Below are 18,716 nucleotides of genomic sequence, written 5' to 3'. Positions count from 1 at the left end.
CATTCCTAACTGCTCTCCACACTGCAACCACAACATGAATCATAAAACCAATGTTAAAGAGTTAATTACCAAATATTAGTGCATTACGAAACTTATTATTTCCTCATCTAATGTCCGCCAAGCCTGTAAATAGATGAGGATGCCATCAGTGCAACTCACATCTTTTTAAAAAAATCTGTATTTTATTATGCATTACAAACTGGGCCAAGTACAAAGCAAAAAAAAAAAGCAATAGACACACACAACATATTAGCTCACATGCTAATAGGGGTGCACAACTCAAAAATGACGCGGGCCAAATATTGTTTATTGGAAACTGCACGGGCCGCACCTAGTGTGACACGTTACACCATTTTGCTGCAGACAGGTTTTCAATATCTGGCGTCATCGCACTAGTTGCCGTCTTCAGCACATCTCGCAGTGTCATGTCCGTCATAGAAGATCGAAGACTGTTCTTGTTGAGGGTCATCAGTGAGAACGTCTGCTCACAGACATACGTGCTCCCAAAAAGTGATGCAAGCTTCAATGCGTGGTCCACAAAATTTCCGTACTTGCTCCTGTCAAGGCTTCTGTAGAAGTCAAGCAGCTGAGACTCACAATGCATACTCTTCAGTTCTGGTGAGCACTGGAGGCCGATGAGTTCTAGCTGCAGCGTCGGACCGCGGAACAAATCGTAGTTACTCTTCCCACTTTCGAATGCCTTGAATCTTTGCCGGAACTCGGAAAGCAGGTACTCAACCTGTAGAGCGTACGTCGCAGCTACCGTCTTCCGATTTTCGCCGGTGGGAAAGAGCTTCTGGCAGGTTGGAAAGTGAACTATGCTGCCACCCCCAAGCTGCAACTTGAAGAGGCGCAGCTTCCCTTGGAACGCGAACATCGCACTCACCATGTCCTAAATGAGATGGTCTTTTCCTTGGAGAGCTATGTTAAGCGTGTTCAGATGGCTTGAAATATTGGTGAGGAATGCCAGATCCCATGACCATTGTTCTTCCTCCAGCTCTGGTATGTGTTTTTCTTCCTCTTGCAAGAAAGCGATGATGTCGGCCTTCAGCGCAACGAAGCGACTCAGAACATTCCCACGGCTTAGCCAGCGAACTTCAGTGTGATACGGGATGTCCATGTGCTCACTCTTCGTTTCTGTCAGGTACTCTTGAAATTTCCTGTGCTTCAATCCCCGAGCACGTATAAAGTTGACAACCGAAGTCACGACCTTCATCACATGGTCAAACTTCATCACTTTGGCACAGAGTGCTTCCTGGTGAACCACACAGTGATATTGCTTCAGTTCTACACCACTGAACGCTTGAAGTAAGACAACGGCTCCGTTTCTCTTTCCCATCATGGCTGGGGCTCCATCGGTGCAGACACCTGCGAGTTTTTCCCTTGATAGCTTGAGCTTCTCGATGACGTCTTTGACCTCCTTGCTGATCTCTTCTCCCGTAGTCCGTCCGTGCATTGAGCAAAGCTCTGCCAGCACCTGAGTCACTTCAAAGTTTTCGTTCACACCACGGATGAAAACAAGCAGCTGTGCTGTGTCTTTGACGTCTGTGCTCTCATCCAAAGCAAGAGTTGTAGACAAAATGACTGCAACTCCTCTCCAGCTGTTTTGATATGTCGTCGGCAATGTCATGCACACGTCGTTGTACTGTCATTCTTGATAGGCTCAGGTTTTAGAAAACCAACTTCTTGTCCGGGCACATCTCCTCAGAAGCAATCATAAGACATTCCTTGATGAAGTCGCCATTAGAGCACTATATAGCTCCTACGGAGCAGAGTAACGCAATCCTTTGATCCCCGTGTTTCGCCGACAACATGGCCGACAGAGCAGCGTGGCGCGAGTCACGTGGTATTCAGGGTTCCAGGACGCGGCCCGCCCTATGGGAGAATACATGGAGATCGACTCAACACGGCTGATTAAAAAATAGACGCCAGTTCACAGTTTTCCAAACTAGTCTGTCGTGAAGTTGGTAAAGCACTAAACACTTTATCAAAGTTTTAATAATATCGGATGCGTGTGAAAATTTTGCGAAGGCAATTTTCAAAGCAATGACGTTTGAAGCAGAGATTGTTTTACGCAGCGGAGATGGGCTTTATGGATTGGCCGGAGCGGGTCACGTGAACGGTGTGACGTTGCCGCGTCGTCTGCTGCATGCTGCTGCTCAGGTAATTTTTTTAAAAACAATTACGTTATTTCATGGCGCACAACTTAGCGCAAATTATTTTAAACTATTCCTTTATTATGTCAAAAACTATTCTCGTTCCGTACATCCCCGAAATAATCAGGAAGCAGCGATTTTCTCACGTTCCCCATGCATTTGTTGCCGGAGTTGGAACCCCCGGGCGTTTGCCGCTAGTCGCCGAAAGACGGCGTTGTAGATTGCGCTACTCTGCTCCGAAGGAGCTATATAGTGCTCTAATCGCCATCTGAACGAGCGATCTGTTGAGATATCTGAAAAGACGCCCGCGTGGCTGCTTCAGATGTGTTCTTTACTTTCGTAAAAATACTTTGCTCAGCAAGCAAATTCCGTTTTAAGTCCTCGGACTTTGTTTTTCTCTCCAAATTCGAAAGAGCGCTGAAGTCGCGGGCATTTTTGGTTTCGTGGTGGCGTCGAACGTTGTATTCTTTAGGAGTCGCGAGAGATTCTCGACACACAAGACATAAGCACTTCGATGCGTTCTCAATGAAACAGTACCTCCATGTCCACTCCTGGGCATACCTCGGCAAATTCAATCATGAACTCGCTCATTCACCTTCATTCACATTCACGGCGTGAACCTGAATGGCTCTGAATGATTTCTTGAAATTGAAAAAAAAATCACGATGAGATGGTGAATGACTTTGTGAATTTAAATGAATTCGTGATGTGATGGTGAATAACTTCGTGAATTTTTATGAATTCATGATGTGATGGTGAATGAATTTGTGAATTTGAATGAATTCGTGATGTGATGGTGAATGAAGTCGTAATATGATGGTGAATGACTTCGTGAATTTCAATGAATTCGTGATATGATGTTGAATAAAGTCGTAATGTGGTGGTAAATGACTTCGTGAATTTAAATGAACTCATGATGTGTTGTGATTGTGAATGACTTCATGAACTGAATAGAATCCATTGTGATGTGAATGACTCAATGAATTCGTGACGTGATGGTGAATGGCTCATGAACACGATGGATTTGTGATGCGAGTGGCTCATGAAGTTGATAAGTTTGTGATGGGAAATAATACCGTGAACTTAATTCTCGACGTGATATTGAATACTGTTATTAATCCAGAATAGGCGGAAAACATGTTACGCAGGTGCTTGCTTGCTGCTTGTTTTCATACTTCACAAACGACAGGAACCGATTTGACTTCAGCGGTTTGGGCATCAGTCTCGCTGCATAGCCGTGCCCGCCTCAGCGCAGTGGCTCTTTGTCGAGCGCTTTCAAAGTAACAGCCGTTTATAAGGGAAGTGCGGTGGCAGTGGCAATGAAGAGACAAAGCCGACGTCACGAGCAGGCGCACCTAATCCGGCGCCGAGACCATATCACGTGACCTGCCAAATCCGCGCGGCGGCGCACGGAACACATTCACGTGACACGATCGCAGCGCGGCATTGGCAGGGTTGGCGCTCTATCAATGTGTTTTGAGTTTCGCGCAGTCGAAATACCCCACTTCCCCGACGAAGTCAGGTCCTGGTTTCAAGTGGCTGACACAAAAAGGCGCCGAAATCCTATTCCGCAAGAACTGCGAACTCGTGAAGGGCTACCAGCCGTGAAGTCGATTTTAGTTAGAATGAACCTGAATGAGTTCGTGAATTATGCGGAATTCATGATGTGATGGCGAATTCCGGTGAATTCGTGTTGACCGTGATGGTGATTAACTTCGTAAAGTGATAATGAATTCGGATGAATTCATGATGTGATGGTGAATTCGGATGAATTCGTGAAGTGATGGTGAATTCGGATGAATTCGTGAAGTGAAGGTGAATTCAGATGAATTCGTGGTGATGGTGAATGACTTCGTGAATTGGTGATGTGTTGGTGAATGACTCCGTGAATTAGGAGGCGGCGGTGATGTGAAGGGGATGAATTCTCGGCGGAGTTTGAAAGCCGTGATGAGATGGGGATGAAGTTTTGGCGCGGTTGAACGCCGGGATGTGATGGGCCGTGACTTTGGGAGGTCAAAGTACCTTGTGACGTGAACGCGAATGAATTTGGAGACATGATTTTGTTTGTGATGTTATGGTGAATGAAGGGGCTCTAAAATGCCGACCTATGCTCCTGGTTGAATTTCCGGCCCTCCTGGTCGATTTTTTTCTTCTTTGGAAGTGCACTGACACGACTAGCTTTTCTCTATCTGCAACAAGCTGTCACTGATCATGTCCCAACAGGAGGGGAGAGGGCTGTAGCCTCCGTGGAGAGAGGGAGGAGGAAACGGGATGAAGAACTGGAACACTCACAAACACAGGGACGCGGGATCGGGTCAAAACAACGCACTGGATGGCTGTACAGGCTTTTGTATTGTTGTTTTCTATGGGTCTAGTGGAGAGGGAATATTTGAAATGAGGACGCAAAGTTTCCCCCCCCCGCCCCCCCCCCCCCCCCCCCCCCCCCCCCCAGAAAAGAGGACTCTGAGAAAAGTAGGTCAACGGGTTCGAATGCTTTCTGCCAAGTCACTGGCCGCAGTGCATTGAATGACACGGTGAGCGGTTTCTGCGCTCAGCTGGGCCGCGGGCCGCATGCGGCCCACGGGCCATATGTTGTGCACTCCTGCCATAAACTCATTTTCAAAACTTTTTACTGCTGATATCCAGAAGTTTACAGTGAAAACACAATTCTATTGGTGTTCTTAAATAATAACCCGAGCATTTATCCTTACGGCGACTATGGCAGGCCATCAACTCTTTTTATGCAATGGCTAACAGTAAGTGCACAGCACAGCGCAACAGAAATCAAAGCCAAGTGCTCACAGGCAACTATTTAGAAAAGTTCAGCTCGATCGCATCAAACCTGCCTACAAACTTCGATCCATTTGTAAGGTTAGCAAAGTTGTTCTTTTTTGTTTAGCTGTTTTGTTTTCAAGGCGATTGGCTGTGTTGCAGCTGTATAGGAGCTCACAATGAGTGTAAGGGAAGGTTTGTGGCCCTTATTTTGCTTGGTTTGGAGACTGCACTTGGCCACCTCCCCCACTGACTAGCCACAATGCAAGACTCTATGATACGTTGGGTCGCGGAGAAATGGGAATGGAGATTGCATTGCGAGAGAATTCCCCAGGGGTTGTCTTTGGGGCGCGGCAAGATGGGATTACGGCTCTGCCAACTGCTTAACCTGTAAATATCCTTTATATATTTGTAATTAAATCTGAATATTTAATGAGTAAAGTCTGTGTCTCCTGTTCCATTCTCGACAGGAGCTGAAAGAGCCAGCAGTGCCTGCCAAGTCACCAATCCTACAAAAAAAAACGCATCTTACTTCGTCCAACAGAGGAAAATGCCACAAACAAGGATTTTTTAATTCATCAAAGCAAGATATAAAAGTCCCAGTGCACATGGCAGTTCCTAGCGGCCCTTATGCAATCTCAGGAGTGCTTCTCACGTGTGACTGCTCCTATCCATCAGAGGCAGGTGATCACAGTGCCACCGGTTCATCTGCAATGTCCCTAACCTTCAAATAGGACCGAATCTTCAGCCAACTGTCAAATGCAATCTGGTCCAGCCGAGTCTCTTGCTTTTCTCCCAGCTCACAAACCATGTTTGCCTTCACAACGCCTGCCACTGTCATAAAGTTGTACTTGAGGTACTGCAAGCGCTTCTTGACTCTTTCCCTTGCCTCAAAATCTGTATCATATGCTAGCTCTTGCAGCTTCTCAACAAGTGCATCGCTTTCAAAAAGCAGTTCAAATGCCTCAGCCTGCTTCTTTGTGCAAGACCCCATGGCAAATTTAACTGCATCCAGCAGCATGGAAGTATTCCTGCGCATGATATCCTTGATCTTAAACACTGCTTCTGCACACTGAGCATAATTGCTTGTCTCCACACGGAACAAGTAGTAGTTGTCAACAAGACCTTCCGACAACTCAAAAATGACCTTGGAATACATGTCTTTAAACGGTGACAGCACAGTTATTTCCCGCAAGCTTTTATTGGTCTTCACTAGAGCACCCATCACGTAGGCATCTTCTTCCTCAAAAACAATTTCAAGAGCAACAGAGGAAAGGCTCTTGTTGCAACGAAGCCCTTCCAGAATACCTTGCATAGAATATCTGTCACCAAAGATGAAGGCTAGGTTTACGTGCTTCAGGACCTTGGTAGATGATAGGAATTCTGCCAGTAGTCTTGCCGACTCAAGGTCCAAATGGTACAATGAAATGCTGAGGTCTACGAACTGATGAGGTCGGGCAAGTTGGCGACAAACATGATGAACAGTGTCTAGCATGGCTTCAGACAGCCTTGGACGAGTACGACGCAGGTCGGCACCACTCTTCCTGTTGCTCATGTAGATGACAGGCTCGATAATGGAGCACACGTAGTGCACCCTACTGTCCAGCCCTTTCTCTTCTAGAAGTCTGTGGAAATACCCTGGCTCCTGTTCAGAAATGTTTCCCAGTCTCACAAGCTCAAGCGATTTGTTGAATGCCAGAGCATCAAGGAATGTCTCCGTGCTTTGAATTGTCAAGTATTTACAACTAACGCTCAGCTTCTTCATTGTGGTGTTTTTACGAATGGATGCGGCCAGTTCAGAAATAGAAGGTGCCAAGGTAATCTCAAGTTCTGAAAGACTTCTGTTGCTCCCAATCAGTTCGCCGAAAACTGCTGGCCCGTTTGCACAGGTGCACTTAACCTGCAAGATCTTCAGCGTGCTATTTGTGGCCACCACTTGTACAAGTAATCTTGCTTCGGACGTCGCTAGACAACAGCCAGGAAGGCACAACTTCTCCAGTGTTTTGTTTGTCCTCAGAGCATGGAAGAGAGGTTTCACATCCTGCGATTTCTCTCGTTTAGCCAAGTGATCAACAGTGAGCTCCTTTAACATAGAGTTCTGTGCAAAGAACTCAGCAAATGCTCTGCCATTTTCCAGCTTGAGGCAGCTGCCATTTAAGCACAGCGATGTGGCGGCACAACATTTCAGAGCTTGTAGCAGCGCTCTTGTTTTGTTTAGGCTCATAGAGCGCAAGTCCAGCTTGAGTGACTTGAGAGATGGCATCTCCTCCAGCACAAGCTGTAAGTGAGCCAATGCATTCTTAGACATCGTCCCCAGACAAAGCTCCAGCTCCTCAAGCTTCGAAAGAGTGGCTAGCGTGTGAACAAAACACCTTGAGAGATGAAACTTGTCAAGCTTCAGTCTCTTGATTCCGGCACTGAGGCGCAGTGCATCACCTAAAAGACGCATGTCCCAGCAGGTGGTGCAATGCTCAAGCAGTTCAAACACCTGTATGCAGCGATGTTCCTTGAGGAGCCAGTGCAGGAGAATAGAAGCATGAGTAAGTTGGTCGTCACTAGTTGTGTCGAAATCACAGGAACCAGGAACCACACCGAGTTTACCAGGCAACACCTCCTTAAGTTCTGCGTTCATGTTCCAAAGAAATTCATTCCAGAGTTTGAGGTCTTTGAAGATTTGGCACTGCTGCGAGTCACTTTGGGTGCAACCAACACCGAAGTCAATTTTTCTTGAAGTGAATATACTCTTGGTGTTGCAGAGATCCGACAGGATTTCCTGGGATCCGACAGGATATCCTTTGCAGAGCCTCTTGATATATACAGCATACCAGTTCAGTGGTCCTGTCTGATGGGGGGCTGCTGTGCTGCAAAAACAAATGCTAAGATGTACACAACTGAATGCCAGTGCCATTTGACACAGATGAATGCACCAAATTTCTATTTCCTTTCAAAAAAAAAAATTGGAAGTAAACGAAAAGGTCATATTTCTGTGGTGCTTTGCTCCAAACTATGTCGAAGTGAGATAGCATTGCTTGTCTTTTATGAAAGCTATATTCTGCTGATTAGACTAAGACGAATCCTACTGGAGGCGTGCAACAAGATAGTGGAGCCGTGGTGCGACTCCTAGCAGGGCCATTTTTTGTGCATACCGTGTGGCAGCCGACTGAGAGCAAGCACTGTGTCAATTGTTTCTAATAAATATCAGCATTTTGTGCTACAGATGAAATTCAGGACCACAGTTGGCAGTAACTTTTTACAGTTGTAGCTGTTAGTGCCCCTTCCCGGCAAAAAAGTGCTCATATACGAATGCAAAACCCCACTCTACAACAAAGGCACTGCTCTCCCCCCCCCCCCATTGTTCCTCACCAACGGCAAATCTCTCTCGCCCCCCCCCCCCCCTTCCCCCTCATAGGCCTCAGCTGTTAAAAAAAAAAAATGTGATTAGGGAGAAGAGCACTTTGTGCTTCCCCATCATCCCTGCTACATCCACATACCCCCCAGCAGCCACTGTTGCTAAATACCTGTGTGATTGTGCGGACATGCTCCCTTACTTCCCCACTGCCGCTGCCCAGGTTCCATTCTCGTGAGCTCTCCGCACCTCTACACAACAAATAGTGTACATACTTTCACTACTTCCACTGCAGGCACAATCACGGGTGCCCCCGTTCTCAAAGTGTTTCAGCAAAAAGCATGCCTCAGTCTTTTTGCACATGCAACATCTTGCACAATCATGCCACCAAAGCGAAGCACAAATTTCCTCACACACGTCTCCTACATTACTGTAATATCCCGAGTCATCGCCCACGCCCCCAGCCACCTAAAATTCATAAAAAAATTTGGGTGGGCCATTTCTCGGTGGGTAAGCACGAAAGGTTTAGAAAACGCTAGAAAAACACCTATTTTTCTGTACTAATCTAGCGCGGCTGCACAGGAAATACATTAAACTCAAAACACGAATTAGCTTCATTGTTTTATGCAAAAAAGGCTCATGAAAGCATGTTCTACTATCGCAAAGTCCGTTACTTGCACACGCGTGATGAACACCACTGATCAGCATACAGCACGAACGTTTTTTCTTTGAAACCACGTCTCTAGCACCACTATGTTCTCTTCGTTAGTAAAAAAAAAAGAAAAAAGAAATCCAACAAGAAAATAGAAAAACCAACTACCACGCAACGAGCCAGCGAGTGGGCGAAAGAAGCGATGAAGGGCGATGCTGGGGAAGTGGGAAAACCGGCGATCACATTGGCAAATATTTTGGCATCGAGAGCAGGCTCTTGTGCAACTTTCTTGTTCGGTGCGTGCATCCGTGCTATCAACGCGGGTTGAGGCGGCGTTGTTGCGTGGCATGGACGAACACGAAGCTCGAAATGGGGCGCTTTACAAACATCTGTGTGCGGTGTTCCAGCAAATCTTTATTTGCTTGTTGTCTTGGAGCGAGTTTGCAGGGACCTAATTGCGGTTGAGACAAACTTTAACTTTACACTCCAAAGTTACATTCCCGGATATGGGGCTTTCACTGACCTCGCAATACGTGAATGGTTACTACCTGTTATCTTCCTGAATTTTTAAAAAAGATTTTATTTAAACAAATTGTTTTTAAGCAAAATAAGTTTTATTTAAATTTGCTATCTCCATCATTTTCCTTTCGCACGCAAGCACTCCAACTTTGGGGTTACAGAAACTGCGGAGGAAATGCGTAAACAAAGTAAAGTGTCTTTCCATCCATTGTTTTACTTTGTAATGAATGTCCTCCAACCTCAAGGTTCATGGCTGCATCATTCGGATAGGATGAATGTTTGCAGATCGCGGAGTCCGCGTTGGAGTGTTTGTAGGGGTGGGCGATCACTCGGCAATTTTTTGGAAATTGATATTCGCCCAAAAAGTAGGGTGGACGATGACTCGAGATATTACGGTAATTCCATCGAAAGCAACAAACCCATTCAAAACATTGTACAGCACACTGGCTGAAGGCAAAATCCCCTTCAACATGCCTTTTTACAATGTAGCAGTTACCGCTGCTGCGTTGCGTGGTCGTTTGCTACTTTTATACTAGACGTGGAATTTAAACATGATTGCCTTCACGCTCTGGTGAAAACAGCTGCAATCACCTCATTCCCAGTAGACTGAGCTCAATCTGCTAGTAAACAAAAAGAATGTAATAAAAAAAAATTGGGTTTACTCTTTTGGCTTTTTCCTTCCAGCAGGCCCTGGTCGCTCACGTCCAGTGGACACTCAAGAGCTCCGAATCATAAAGCGTCGGATGGGGCATCTATTGACATTAAAGTTTTGACACACAGATACAAAAATACCTCCCGTGTACAGGTTGTTCCCCTCAAAAATTTACGAGGTTTTTGTCACCATAAAAATGAACTATGCACTGCAGACAGGGGGTGGACTTACCAATAGGCAGAGTAGCCAGGTGCCCAGGGCTGCAGAATTTTGGAAGCGGCCAATCTGCAGCCGCCCCAAAACTAACTGGCTCTCCTAATTTTTTTTTTTTTTTTAAGTCGAGTTTAGAGTTAAGCTGTTTTGGGAATTCTGCCTCCAAATCTAACATGCTTCTGAAAATTTTAACTCTAAATTTAGATACTCCCCCCCCCCCCCCCCTCCCTATGATCACTGACCATGGGGAGCGGGGCGTGGGGGCGGCAGTGTGACAGGCTGCTTAAGGGCGACAAAATGCTAAGCCAACCTCTGATTGCTGAACACTCATTTCCCGCTCAAATGTAGTGTTAGCATTCCGAATCGGATGTCAAAGTTTCAGAATTAACCATTACCTCATTCAAAAAGTATGCAATTTTTTTTTTTTTTTTTTTTAATGGGAAGTTGGTTGTTGACGGAGCTATCAAATACATGGTAACTCCAGTTATCGAAAAAAGGCCTAATTTTCCCAGTGAAATTGTCGAAAAATTCCCTATAGCTCTTTTAAAAACGATAACAATTACCTAGAAATACGCCAAAAAAAAACAAAAAACACAGGGACAAGGAAGTAGACAGAAAAGAGTGATCTGTCTACTTCCTCGTCCTTCTGTTTTTTTTGGCGGTTTTTTAGGTGACCATGAACCAATTGGCCCAAATTGCTGCCTCATTGATAACAGTTAGTTCTGAAAATTTGGTATATAGCTCGGACTGCTAGCGCTAAATGTAGGCAGAGAGCGAGCGTTTGGCAATGCATAATTTATTTTTGCGATGAAAAAAAAAACAAAAAAACACTGGGCATTTTTTGAGGGGACACACTTTAGTTTTGAACAATCACTGACACTGGTGAATGTCATCCCATAGTAGTTACTAGACCATCGTCAAACACACAAGCACTTCGTAGGCAAATACGTGAAAAATATGGCACTGTGTTACCATCGTTGCTGGTTACCCTGCAAGGACATCATTGAATCTGAGCTTCGAGCCAGTCCTGCAGGTCAAATTGCGTGAAACCCCAGATACAGCAATGCTGGATGCAGGTAGGTTTTCCAATGTATGAAACCTGGACTCGGGCATGAAATCGAGGAACATGGCCGTAGTAAGACATAGATGTGGCAGCTGTATAGTGTAATGTAGTGTCAAGTTTCACTCTTTTCTGAAGAGAGCAGACTTCCTATTTTAGTTATCAACTCTGTTATATATAGTAATTAGGGGTGGTGTAAATATTTGAGGTTCGAATTCAAATTGAATAGTGATGGACAAAAAAAATTTCCCTACACACGCTCGCGCCTTTTTATTTTTGGCGTTTTTCCTTCCCGCTTCTCACCTCCACGCTTCTTTTGATTTCTGACATCAAATATCATGAAAATTAGAAGCTTTGTAGGCAACATTTTTATACCTTTTAGTAACGGCAATCGTAAAACATGCTTTTCAACGCCATTGCAAACGCACTACGGCCCTTCTTCTTAAAATGCCGAAAATCAAAGTCTGGTGTGATGTCGCCTCCTGGATTTTTACCCTCCCTTGGAAAACATGGCGGCGCTCGAAGCATTTAGCAGAGGATGATCGGTGAGTCGGTGAATTGGACGAAGTGGTCTTTTTTAGATGCCCAACGACCTCTCAGACTTCGAAAAGGAAATCGTCAGACAGCCAAAACAACTGGGTTTGGTGTCTGTGTATTGTAGTTTCAGGTGTAACTCCGCCGGGGGCAGCCTTTCTCGCAGAACCGGAGACGTCAAGCGTCGTCCGCTCGCAGCGATAGGCGGCACGGCACGCACGGAGAAAGCCGGTTGTTCCTGATACGCCGGGGGTCACAGCGGCAATGGCGGTTTGGAGCGGAGGCGTGAAAGAAATTGGACTCGCAGGACAGCTCAATATTTGACGCCACTGCACTGGCGCGGATCGTGCGGGAACTTCGAATTCGGCATTTGGAAATTGTTTTTTTACTTCACAAATACTGAATTCCCAAGTTTTGAATTTTGAGGGTAATGTCCAGGCATTGTTTTCAATCGTTTCAGATAAAAAAAAAAAAAAAAATGTTGACGTGTTAGTGTTTTTTTAATATGACAAATTATGGCCAGAATACAAATAGCAAAAATTTAACCGGCCTCTTACGCTAATCTGTCGCTGCCTGCAACGTCGAACAAGGTGCTATACTACAATTCTATTTAGGTTGAGCCCCAGTAGATGCTACGAGACATCGGAGCCAGTCCAAAGGCTGTACGAGTTTCCCGTGACCTTCAAGAGGAAGAGCCGTGCATGGAAAGCGTAGTCATGTACTATGTTCACAAAGCTGGATTGGCCGAGATGGTTTGTAGCAACCGCTTTGGCCGGGCGTAAGGTGAAACGGAGTATAGGGCTTGGAGGCGCAAGACATTGATTGATTCGGAAGGTTCAGCCATATATCTGTCCATTTATCCTGCACGTTGTGTATCCACACGTGGATGGGTAGGCACATACACCAGCCATGCCTCAAGTTTGTCGTGGAACGCTCAATTCACACGGTGCGATTTTAGCTGCTATTTCGCAGTCGCGACGTTGCTCGTGCAGCAAGAAAAGCATGGTAGAAGCTGCAGCACCCAACGTTGCAGCCACGAAATCGCAAGCAAAGTCGCATCGTGTGAATCAGGCTTTATGCTAGGTTGGGTCGTTTTATGCACGCTGCAAAAAAATAAGCATTCAAGGCTTCTTTTTTTTTTTTTCTTTGCGGTTTTATAAAATGCGATGGCATTTTCTTTTTTCAACCTTCCCCGAAAAATTTTGATCCATAACAGGAGAACGCTTGCACATGCACAGGGGAATGATAAACAGATACATTGAGGAGAAGGAACAGAATTCCAAACGTCTATCGAGGAGAATGGAGAGCAGGACCCCAAGATCTTGAGCACGATGCTCAAGCAATGTGTCAAAAGGGCCACTTTTTTTTATCTCCTTTATTGCAACATAAACAACATGTGTCAATTCAATTTAAATTATCAAGGTGGACACCTGCGAATTGATAAGTTATTACGTGCCATTCTCCCCTTGCTATAGCATGCACGGGTGGGTCTCAAGCCGAGGCACTCACTGGATGAGCCGCAGTCTTCACAATGCTTTGCAAGATGAAGGAGCAGACTGAAGAGTGCTGAATGTTACAATATGGCATTGTAGCTGTTTCTGTTGGCCCCCGCTAGGTGGCCAGTGGCGGCAGCGCAGTTAGGCGTCGGGCAATAAACATGGCTGACGAGCACATGTGTGGTTCCATTACTGGAGTCGACAAACAAGGAACATGGTGTCAGAAGTGGTCATCATTGTCGATCCTAAAAATTTGGAAAAGGAAAACGAGTGAGTTACTGACCATCTGTGCCCCGATAAAGAAGTGATGGAGAGACTGGCACCACCGCCGAAGTTCTCCGCATCCGGCAACGCCGCCGAGCAGTGGCGGGCGTTCAAGCAGGCGATCAACTTCTATCTGAAGGCTACAGAAACGGCAAGCAAGCCGGACAAACAGAAAGTGGCTATACTTCTAATTGCCGACGGTCCAGCACTACTCGATGCCTGCAACACAATTGACTTTGGAACTCCAACAACGGCACGACCACACCCAAAGCTCGACTACGAAAACGTGCTTACGAAACTGGGGAGCCATTTTGCGCCGAAGCGAAACGAAGTCTACTCCAGGTATGTGTTCCGCTGCCGTACTCAACAACAAGAGACGTTCGACAGCCTTCTTACGGATCTCAAATCGAAAGCAAGAGACTGCAACTTTGGGGCAGAGCGGGACAAAATGATCAGAGACCAAGTTGTCGTTGGTACTAACAATGAAAAAGCGTGCGCCGACATCTTGAAGACCGATAACCCGAAGCTTAAAAAGGTGGTGCAAATCTGCCTAGCACAAGAGACGACGAAGTCTCAACTGAAGGCATTCAAGAACGGAGCTACCCCGACCGACAGCGTGCATGGCGTGAAGGAAACGCGTCACAGAGTCAACGCCAAAAAGTTGCCGAAACAGACACCGCAGCAGCACAACTGTGGATACTGTGGCGGGAACCATGAGAGAACAAAGCAAGCGTGCCCGGCGTGGAAGAAAACGTGCAACAAGTGCAAGAGAAAGAATCACTTTGCAGCAGAGTGTAGAGCCAAGAATGTGGCAAATGTGGAAGCCAGCGAGAGCTCAGACGAAGAGATCCTTCCCATAAGCAGGAGTGACACAAAGAAATCGATATTCACAACACTGCACATCAACGGCAATGAGTTGAAATTTCAAGTTGACAGCGGTGCTGCTGTAAACGTCATCACAAGCAAGGATGTGAGACCTGAACAGATTATGCCTACAAGAACAACCCTGAGAATGTGGAATGACAGCACAGTGACTCCAGCAGGAAAGTGCAAGTTGGATGCTACCACAAAAAATGGCAAGAAACACAAGGCGGAATTCATTGTCGTGGACGAAGAGCTCACGCCTCTCGTTGGGAGAGAAACAGCAGGAAAGATGGGCCTTATTGCCATCGATTATCACTTGGTGGCAAAGGTAGAAAAGGGAACGGCAAGTGTAGCCACCAGAAATGATATTGTCAAGAGGTACCCAGACGTGTTTGGATCAGCCCTAGGAACACTCCTAGGAAAAGTACATCTGGTCACTGACCCAGAAGCGCAACCAAAAGCAGTGACAGGCGCTGCAGAGTGCCGGTTAGTGTGAAACCACAACTTGCAACGATGCTGCAACAGATGGAAGAAAGGCGTCATAACAAAAGTGGAAGAGCCGACGACATGGGTGAGCCGCATGGTGATCGCAAGAAAGAAGGCAGGCGACTTGCGAATCTGCATAGACCCGCAAGCACTCAACAATGCACTAGGAAGAGAATGGCATCCACTACCCGTCTTAGACGACATCTTGCCGGAGCTAGCGAAAGCAAAAGTCTTCACAAAGCTGGATCTCCGAGATGGATATTGGCAGTATGTGTTAGACAAAGAGTCAAGCATGCTAACAACATTCCAAACCCCAGCAGGTCGCTACAGATGGCTAAGACTTCCGTTTGGACTTGCGGTGAGCAGTGAGATCTTCCAAAAGCGTCTACAAGCAGCGCTAGACGGCCTGAAGAGTGTCCACTGTGTTGAAGATGACATCCTGGTATGTGGTGTAGGAGCCAGCACGGAAGAGGCAGAGCGTGATCATGATCGCAATCTTGAGAACCTGCAGTGGCGATGCCAGACGCTTAGCATCAGGCTTAACGAGACAAAGAATGAGTTCAAAAGAGACAAGATGGTCTTCCTGGGACACCAACTGACAAAGGATGGGCTGAGGCTGGATTCAGAAAAAGTGAAAGCCATCAAGGACATGCCATCACCAACAGATGTCCCAGGAGTCATGAGACTGTGCGGTATGATCAACTACTTAGCAAGGTTCTTACCAAAGATATCGCAGATCTTGGAACCCATAAGAAGACTAACCAACAAGGACGAGCCATAGGCATGGGGAAAGGAGCAGAAACAAGCATTCCAGGAAGCAAAACAGCTGGTCACGACAGCTCCGATCCTTGCCTACTACAATCCCAAGAAGGAACTGACAGTGCAGTGCGACGCAAGCGAAAAAGGATTGGGAGCAGCTCTCCTTCAAGAGGGACAACCTGTGTCGTTTGCAAGCAGAGCTCAGATTCCAACAGAGTGCAGATACATACAAATCGAGAAGGAGACGCTGGCAGTGGTCTTTGCACTGGGCAAATTTCATCAGTACACTTTTGGTCGCCATACGAGAGTCATCACGGACCACAAGCCTCTGCAGTCAATCTCTGGCAAGCAACTAGATCAGGTCCCCAGACGACTGTAAGGAATGCTCCTCCAGACTCAAAGGTATGACATCACAATAGAGTACCGACCAGGGAAGGGGCTCGTCCTGGCGGACACTATGTCAAGGGCATATCTACAAGAGACTGTAATGCCAGAACAGTTTGCTGATGTCAACGTTGTGAACTACCTCCCAATGTCAGCAAAGACAATACAGAAGATCAAGGAGGCAACACTCAAAGACCCAGTTCTACAGAGAGTGAAAACAACAATCCTAAGAGGATGGCCTGACACGAAGCGCGACGTCCGACCAGAGGAGAAGCCATACTTCACTGTTCGGGACAAACTAACTGTTGAAAGTAACATCATCTACAAAGGACAGCGACTTGTCGTGCCCGCTACATTGCGCGACGAGATCAAAAAGAAACTTCATGCATGGCACATGGGCGTGGAAGGCACACTTCGAAGAGCACGAGAGTGTGTATTCTGGACACAGATGAACTCGGAATTGAAAGACTACATCATGGCATGTGAGATATGCCAAGCTCACTCCGACAGACAACAGAAGGAAACTCTGAAGCCTCACCCTATGAAAAGCGAACCATGGGAGCGAGTGGGTGCAGACCTCGTGGAATGCAAAGAAAAAACATTCCTTGTGATCGTAGACTACTACAGTGGATTTTTCGAAGTAGACCAACTGCGATCAACTACATCAGCCGCAGTTATCCGGAAAATGAAAGCGCACTTTGCAAGATATGGCAGTCCATCAGTTCTTGTCAGCGACAATGGCCCGCAATTTTTGAGTGAAGAGTTTGCGAAGTTTACAAGGGAATGGGACTTCGAACACATGACATCGAGCCCAGGACATGCGCAGTTGAACGGCATGGCTGAAGCTGCTGTAAAAACAGCAAAGAAGATACTATGGCGAGCAATGATGGATGGAAGTGACCCTTACCCAGCACTACTGGAGTATCGGAACACACCGAGACAAGGACTAAATGCCAGCCCTGCGCAGCTACTGATGGGAAAGAGAACCCGAAGCACCCTCCCTACCACGACCATGCTGCTACGTCCACGGATCATCAACTGCAAGTGTGAAAAACAACTATTGAGGTACAAAATGGTGAACCATTACAACGCAAAGGCGAAAGATCTACCGCCACTACACCAAGGAGACAATGTGTGCATCCAACCTACAGGAAAACGCACATGGGACAAGGGAGTAATCGTGCATAGGGCAAAGAACAGATCGTATGATGTTGAAACGAATGGAAATAAGCTTCGGCGAAATAGAGTCTTCCTGCGGAAGGTACCACCCCCAACGTGGAACGGTTACGAAGAAACCGAAGTGGAGAACGATGAGACCGAAAGCCACCATCAGGATGAAGGCCCGGCGGGAGACAGCTGTGTCGCCGAGCCGCAGAGCAATCCGGTGAAGGCAACATCAGGGGTTCCAAGCAGCCCAAGTACCCGACCAGTTCGTGAACGCCGAGTACCGAACTATCTGAAGGACTATGTACCTTAAGAATCTGATAACTCGACACTCCCAAAAGAAAGGGGATGTTACAATATGGCATTGTGGCTGTTTCTGTTGGCCCCCACTAAGTGGCCAGTGGCGGCAGCCCGGTTAGGCGTCGGGCAATAAACATGGCTGACGAGCACATGTGTGGTTCCATCACTGGAGTCGACAAACAATGAACACTGAACAGAAGTGGTGACGTGCTGAATTTCAACACCTTTATCAAATGCAAATGTACAAACATCCGATGCTTAGTTTCCAGCCATCGGGCTCGTTGCAATTTAATCGGCGGAATATAACCTTCATAGAAGACAAGCAATGCTATCGCACGTCGACGTAGTTGTCACCGAGACACCGCAGAAAAATAGGGCCGCGTTTAGTTTTCTGAGCACAGCGGATAAATTTTAGTGTTCGTATTTAATACGACATTCGTCGCTTTGGCTACTATTCGATTAGAGTTAAAATTTCCCTATTCCCACACCCTTAATAGTTATCCAAAATAGAAGTAAAACCTACCAGCTAGTCAACACACAAACAGCAATACACAGTCCGTGTCAGACATTACATTACTTGTCTTAGGTGCTACATGCTTCTCCCGTGCTGTCGGTCTTGGTCTTAAAAACAACGTTTTCTTTTGTAGGGGGTTTGTATGGTTGAGGCAGAGGAACAACCACCAACGCAGTTTGTGCTAGCAGCCGTTTACACTTACCCGGATTTCTCCGTCATTTCTTGGCCTTCTTGGGCCTCTCGTCTTTCAAAGTCGCTTTCTTTTGGTGGTACAATTTGTCATCCGCAAAACTAAGAGAAAAGACAAACTGTTCAAACCAGTCGTTCAAACGGTTCCATAACGACATAACGGCATGGCATAACCAACATAACTGCAACAACATTGTATGTGATCACAATGGTGGCGCTAAAAAGCGTTCGTTTTAATCACTTATTAAAAAAATTTATGCAAATAAGTAAATCGGCGCATATTTTATAAAATTTGATACAATAGAAAGGTTGTAAACAGTGGGAAGCACGATGCAAGAGTGAAAACTATGCTTGTAACCAGGGGTGCTATTACATAAGTATACGGGATTGCC

At 46.3% G+C, this 18,716-nt stretch overlaps 2 protein-coding genes across 2 annotated transcripts in view; one reads left to right on the top strand and one right to left on the bottom strand.

Annotated features, from left to right (window-relative positions):
• Positions 1-5,467: 5,467 nt before the first annotated feature.
• Positions 5,468-18,508, bottom strand: LOC115322761. The gene is made up of 2 exons (XM_029983112.3): positions 18,338-18,508; positions 5,468-7,789 (listed from the first exon to the last, which is right to left on the bottom strand). The coding sequence occupies exons 1-2, from the start codon at positions 18,352-18,354 to the stop codon at positions 5,617-5,619; spliced, it is 2,190 nt and encodes a 729-aa protein (XP_029838972.2). The 5' UTR covers positions 18,355-18,508; the 3' UTR covers positions 5,468-5,616.
• LOC8038680 (tRNA (uracil(54)-C(5))-methyltransferase homolog-B) overlaps positions 11,744-18,716 on the top strand; it is a 63,647-nt gene continuing 56,674 nt past the window's right edge. Inside the window, exon 1 of the mRNA XM_040206623.3 lies at positions 11,744-11,915. Coding sequence (XP_040062557.1) covers positions 11,818-11,915 — 98 coding nt within the window. The 5' untranslated portion in view covers positions 11,744-11,817. The remainder of the gene's footprint in view (positions 11,916-18,716) is intronic.

The sequence above is a fragment of the Ixodes scapularis genome, unplaced genomic scaffold (genome assembly GCF_016920785.2).
Source record: "Ixodes scapularis isolate PalLabHiFi unplaced genomic scaffold, ASM1692078v2 PGA_scaffold2__306_contigs__length_199485367, whole genome shotgun sequence".
Taxonomy (NCBI): Eukaryota; Metazoa; Arthropoda; class Arachnida; order Ixodida; family Ixodidae; genus Ixodes; species Ixodes scapularis.
This window is presented reverse-complemented; position numbering and strand designations above follow the sequence as displayed.